This window comes from Castor canadensis, chromosome 15 (genome assembly GCF_047511655.1).
Source record: "Castor canadensis chromosome 15, mCasCan1.hap1v2, whole genome shotgun sequence".
NCBI lineage: Eukaryota > Metazoa > Chordata > Mammalia > Rodentia > Castoridae > Castor > Castor canadensis.
In genome coordinates this window covers 50,231,315-50,238,013 of record NC_133400.1, presented here as the reverse complement: position 1 = coordinate 50,238,013, position 6,699 = coordinate 50,231,315, and the positions used below count along the sequence as shown (strand labels likewise).

Below are 6,699 nucleotides of genomic sequence, written 5' to 3'. Positions count from 1 at the left end.
GACAGGGTTGGGCCATGTATTTAGATTTATGTTTAGAGACTCTTTTAGTTAAATATTAGAAAACAAACTGGATGCGTATGCAAAGGTGGGGCAAGAAATAGGGCAGGGAGACCTGTTTGGAAAATCCCACATCACCCAGGTAAGGTATGACTGTATTAGGAAATGCCTGCATCATCCAGGGAAGCAATCTTTGGGCCACAGTGGAGGCAGCAGTGACTCTGAGGAGTGTATTTTGTAGAAAAGAAGGTGATCAAATGCTTAGGACTTGGAGATTGGATGAAGGTAGTGATGGAGACCTACTAACCTTGTGAGCATTCACTCAGTTACCAACCCTGGAAGAAGCACAAGTTTGATGATTAGATCATGACTTGTGCTTTGAAATATCCAGCAAGAGTGTCAAAGTGGAGTTGGGTATGTGGAGAGGAGATTAGAAGAAGCATCTGGCTGTTCGGTAAATATGTATTGCTGACTTTGGTGACAGGTGTATCTGAAGCCATGGCCTTGAATGAGAGTGGCTAGAAAGAGTGTGGGCCAGGAAGAGAAGAGTTTTGAAGACCTCCATCACAAAATTGGAAAGAGAAGGCCAAAAGTAGGAGGAAAAGTGGGAATATGGTATCATTGCTAAGGGAAGAAAGATTTTCAAGAAGGAACTAGAAATTATGGCAGCACTGTTGGAATTATGTAAGAAAAAATTCTTTGAATTTATCTGTTCATCTAGTAGTATTTATTGATAGACTGTATGTTCCAGGCACTGTTCTAGAAGCTGAGAATGCAGCTTTTAAATAAGCAAAGCTTCAACTGGTAGGAAAAGGCAGGAAGTTTACTAGTTCAATGTCAGTCCAGGCAAAGTTAGTGTGTCCCTGTCTCAAAAACAAAATAAAAACAAAAGTGATAGTGGAGTAGCTCAGGTGGCAGAGCACTTGCCTAACAGTGCGAGGTCTTACATTCAGTCCTTAGGATTACATTAAAAAATTAGTCTTTGCTATCCAGATCTATATATTCTAGTGGGAGAAAAAAATCAACCACACAAATGGGATTAGAGGAAGATGGTGGGATGAGGTGAGAATGCTGTTTCAGACAGGTTAGTCAGTGCAGATGTCTCTGATATGTCAGATGTGAAGGAGGAAGCCATGGAAAAATGTCACTCTGTGCTGAAGAACTCTGAGGTAGGAAAATGCTTAGGAATTTTGAGCCACAGTCAGGAGAATAGTGTGGCTGGAGTGAAGAAGGAGCAGATTGGGGAAATAGCCAGGGATTAAGGACTCTGTGTGTGGGCGCTTGAGATTCTATTGGGGGTAGGAAGGAATGCTCTGACATTCTGTTATTGCTGCACTCCACAAAAGAAGGCTGAAAAAGAAGGCTTACTGGAGTTTTTTGAGGTGGTGAGGAATAAGGAGTGGAATTAATCTTCACAACCCTATAAGGAAGAAGAAGGTCAGTAGCAGGAAGGGAATGAGGGGATCCTTCTTTTATTTACCTGCTAGTGGATTGAGACTTGACTTCTTGTCCTAGAAAAGGGTCCTAAAATGGTATCCCGGAATCACAGATATAGAGGGACTTCTAAATAGATATGTCTCCCCACCTGTACCTAAGTGCATATGACTGAACTAAGAGCGCAGGCATTTGTCTCACAGACCTTTTTCTGGGTCTTAGACATTCCTACTGACTTCACACTTTCCTATTGCCTTCTTCATTGCCCCTGTTACTTCCTTGTTCCTGAGGCTATAGATGACAGGGTTAAGCATGGGAGTGAGAACAGTATAGAAGACAGACACTACATCATCCAGACCAGGAGAGTGGTATGATGCAGGTAACATATAGGTATAGACAAGAGGCCCATAGAAGAGGTTGACAACTCTCAGGTGGGAGGAACATGTGCCCATGACCTTTTGATGCCCCTCCATAGAGTGCATTCGGAGCACAGCCATCAGGATGAGGGCATAGGAGGTGGTGATGAAGGTGATGGGCACCAGGAGGACCACCACACCTGTCACAAAGAGCACCCGCCCATAGGCCTCTGTGACTACACAGGCCAGCGTGAGAAGTGAGGGCACTTCACAGAAGAAGTGGGATATCTTCCGTGAGCCATAATAGGGGAAATGAAGGGTCAGTGAGGTCTGGATTGAGGCACTGAGAGACCCACCCAGCCAGGAGCCCATGCCCATAAGCAGGCAGACCCAGCGACTCATGAGCACTTGGTAGCGCAGAGGGTTGTAGATGGCTACGTAGCGGTCGTAAGCCATAACGGCCAGCAGGAGTCATTCTGCGGCTCCCAGGAACATGAAGGAAAACATTTGTGCTCCACATCCCCCAAAGGAGATGCTCGTCCAACCGAAGAGGAAACCCACTATCATCCTGGAGACAGTGACTGATGTAAAGAAGATGTCCAGAAAGGATAGGTGGCTGAGAAGTAAGTACATGGGCATGTTGGGCTGGGCATCAGTCCAGCTCAGAAGGAACATGGCAGTGTTGGCAGCCATAGCAAGGATGTAGACCAATACTACCATGCTGAACAGGAACAGGTGTGTCTGGCTCTCATTGAAAAGGCTAGTGAGGATAAAGCCAGTGATGGAGGAATTCCAGGGCCCTCTGCCTGCTTCCTGCTGAGCCTCATTGTGGGGAGGAAAATCAACCAGCTCACCACGGGCTAAAGACATGCACTCAGAAAGAGTGAGGGATGGAGACAGGAGAAGGACAATAGTTGGGGAGTCCAAGTTCTGCAGATTTTCATAGGGTCAACATTATTTCACCCAGAAAATTGCTATAAAAAGCATGACATGTGGCCAAAGCAGTGTCGAGAGGTAACTGATAACTCCAAATGTGTATGTTGAAAGGAGGAAATACTAAGAATCAGTGCTCTAAATTTCACCTCAAAAAGCTAGAAAAACAAGTAAAAAAGCTAGAAAAGGAACAGCACATTACATTGCTCTGTGTTTTATGAAATACGAATAATTAGTAATAAATCCAACATTAAACATATAAGCAAATACACACAGGAAAATATCTTTAAAACCTGTTTTTATATCTAATCACTGAGGACTAGATCCACAAATATGTGAATTATGTGGCTCAGAATTCTTATTTATGTGAGAATTCGTGTGATCATTTCTTGTAGAGATAGGTCACAACTGTACCTGTGGCTAAGAGGTACATTTCATCAGCTAACAGGGCTATGCAGTGCCATATTTCTAATTGCCTTGGCCCTCAAGAGCCCCAGATTTGTCCTTTTGTGCTGTGGCCTAGTGATTGCTTGCATATGGGTTTTTGACAATAGCTTTTCCTTATCCATATTTTGATACTCTCTGATCTTCATTTCAATAGTTTCATGGTAACTGAAACTCAGCCTTAAAACTCTACCACTCTTGGACTGCTCATGCTGGACACAGAGATTTCTTATCAGTTCAGAGCTTGAATATCCTCACATCCCAGAGTCCATTCTCAAAGCCTTACTCTAGAGATGAGCACAGAAGTTAACACTCTTAAACACAAGTGTTCCAGATGATGCTTCAAGACATGACATCCTGCATCTATTTTCTATATTTTATGATGCTTTGACATCTCAAAGTCTCGCAAACATGGAGATGAACCATACCTTCTAGGGCCAGTTAATTCTTAGAGATGACAAACAACTTACCTGCTAGCATGCCTTTGAGATGCAAAGAATCCAATCTGATGGATAGATAGCTCTCTCCACCTTGTTTTATCAGGCTTCTACAGTCTGGAACACTATTTTCCTATCCTGGATTGCCCTGTTAGCAGGTTCTGGGCAACTGGAGACCACTGCTATAACCCAGAGCATGCCAGAATTATTTAAACTATGTAGTCCAAGGCATGCACAATTGCCTGTGTATGAACAGTTGCTTGTTCAATCACCCTTGGTTGAGAACCAATACAGAACAGCTCCAACATTAGTTGCCTTCTTTTCTCTTCTCCTCCCCCTGCACCAAGGCAAATATAAAGGAGTAAGAACTCATATGTTTAAAATCTGTACTATTTGAACTCTGATTTAGCTGAATGTCCTTTGCTGGTTTTACCTAGTTTAAAGCATTGTGATTAAATATGTTGTTTCTGGAGCCAGGCTGGTTGGATTTAAGACCCAGTTAGCCTGTTTCCCAGCTCTGTGACTGGGTAGTCTACTCAGTCAGCCACATCTCAAAAATCGTTAGGGCTACTGGAGGGAATTAAGTGGTTTATACATGTAGAGTGGTGGAAAGAATCTGGCAGGATCAATGAACCATTAAAATATCAATTAGCATCAGTATTATTGGCACTTTTATAACCTCTACTTACCTCTAAATAAAATGGGACCGTCATGATCACTTCCCAGGGATATTGTGAGTGTTGAATAACGGAAATTAAGAGGTTGTGGCTTTTTCCACTGCAGATATTCCATAAATGTTAGAAAGCTTCCTTTCTTCACTTAAGTAAATTAAGTGGTAAAATAACCACACAGTCAATATTTGTATTATCCCCTACCATTTGCAAATTTCCCTTCCACATGTTTTGTATCCTGAAACATTGGAAGCGGAGGGGGAAAAGTGTTTGTTGTGCTTGGGCAGGCGTTTTTTCTGTACAAGAGACCTCCCCAAATTACCTGAGCATAAGGATTATGTCTTTATTTTATATTTCTCCATAAAATATGGTCCATTGGAACCCTTAGTCAATGCTATGACCTGTAGGAATGTATGTGGTAAGCATATGAAAGAACTATACACTTGTTCCCCAAAAGACTACCACTTGTATATCCACCTGCCATTATAGCCTTCTGAATTCAACATCCCCTTGCGGGGCTCCACACCACTGCCTCCACCCAAGAATGCGTCCTTGGTTGTCTTGACATTGTTGATTTTGAGTCTCATGTAGGTTCTTAGTACTGATGTACACATGTGCATTGTAATATATGTAGTATGTATATGCCTATGTGTACACGTGTATGTGTGTGTCTGTATGTGTATGTGTGTATGATGTGTGTCTTAGAATAATCACTTAGAGAATTTTTTCTTTTCTCATGCTGTTCCATAGAGGTCATATTTTTCTATTCCTATCTCTTCTACCATGTTCAGGTCAGAACTGGCATATAACAAGCATTGAAGAACTACTAGAATGAATGATAAAAGAAATCCTGGATGTGAACAACACAGTTTGTGTTGTAGTCTACATAGAGCCTATTTTTTTTAAAACCCACAATAATTTTTCTGAATGATTTTGTTTATTTTTTAATTCTCCCAAATTTCTACCCTTCCTCCCTCCCTTCCCCCTTCCTTTCTCCTCCCCCCTTCCCTTCTTTTCCTTTCCTTTTCCTTCCTTCCTTCCTTCCTTCTTTCTTCCCTTCTTCCCTCCCCTCCTTCTGTCCTTCCTTCTTCCATATAAAGTACAGTCTTGGATAGTCTTTATGGGTTTTTTTTTTGCACTGGATCTTGAACTCAGGGCTTCACACTTGCTTGGCAAGTGCCGTACAAATTTCACCACACCAATAGCCCACACTCTTAGCTTTAAAAATTTAAAATGCTTCAAGTATGGAAGAGGGCTATATTAAAAATTTTTGGCCTGTCAGAAATTTTAAATGCTGGAAAGTTTGACAAAATAAGAGTTGTGGAATTGCCTTTTCATGATGAGCCCATTTCCTATTATGGAACAGCATACATGGAATGGGAATTTAAATCACTCTTGTACCTTGAGTTTCATCCCCTACTCACTTCACATCATCCCAATCCACAGTCTCCATCAGGAATCTTCTTCTCTTGTTGACTTTTCTCCTTTTTCCATTATCCTTCCTGAGCTCCAGGCTGTCCCTCAGAAATCAGGGCAGTTACCTAGGGAAGACCACATGAAAGTTGTGAAATTTGTCTTCTTTCACATAAGGTAACCCTGAAGGATTCTCATTTTCCCCTTAAAGTCCCATTCTTTCCAGCATACTCTGTTGACCTTTTTACTGAAGTTACAGTGAGCTGCTACCTGTCACTGTGCTCCTTCTCACTTCACAATACTACAACTGAAAAGGTTTTGTAATTGAATTATTGAATTTGCCCCATCTTCTTACCTTATAGACAAGATTGTAAAGTCCTGCACAGCACTCATGATTTAGCTGTGGAACTGAGATTTACATGAAATAATTGCTGAGAGGACGAAAGCTACTCAGTCCCAAATCTTTAAGTCATGTATGAGATAAAAGGGTCTAGAGCAGAAGTCCCCAGTCTTGTCTGCACATTGAAATGATCTGTGGAGCTCAACAAATACTGATACTTGTGCCTCACTCCCAAGAGTAGTAATTTAATCAATTTGGAAGGTAGCTTGGTGTTTGGAAGGAATAAAAGATTTCCAGGTACAGACAAGTCTAGGAACCACCAAATAAGGAATTTCACAGTCAGAAGAGCAATCTCTATGCCAGCTGCTAGTGGCCACAGTGCTCTTTAGTCCAAAGTGGTGTGGTCTCTAGATCAATACCATTAGTTACTTGCTTAAAGTGAAAATTCACTGAAGACATGGCTCAAGTGGTAAAGTGCCTGCCTAGCAAGTGTGAAGTCCTGAGTTTAAGCCCCAGTACCACCAAAAAAAAAAAAAAAACTCACCTCCCCTAAATGTGGAATAAAAGTGAAAATTCTCAGCATCTACCCTGGATTTACCAAAATTAGAAACTCTGGGTTTATCTATTTTGACAAGCCTTTCAGGTGGTCCAATGTTCACAGCAGTTTGTGAACC

At 41.8% G+C, this 6,699-nt stretch overlaps 1 protein-coding gene across 1 annotated transcript; it reads right to left on the bottom strand.

The window, feature by feature from the left end:
- Positions 1-1,649: 1,649 nt before the first annotated feature.
- LOC109702332 (olfactory receptor 2V1-like) lies at positions 1,650-2,657 on the bottom strand. The gene is given in 1 exon segment (XM_020187711.2): positions 1,650-2,657. A coding segment is annotated over 1 exon segment (1,008 nt).
- Positions 2,658-6,699: the final 4,042 nt, after the last annotated feature.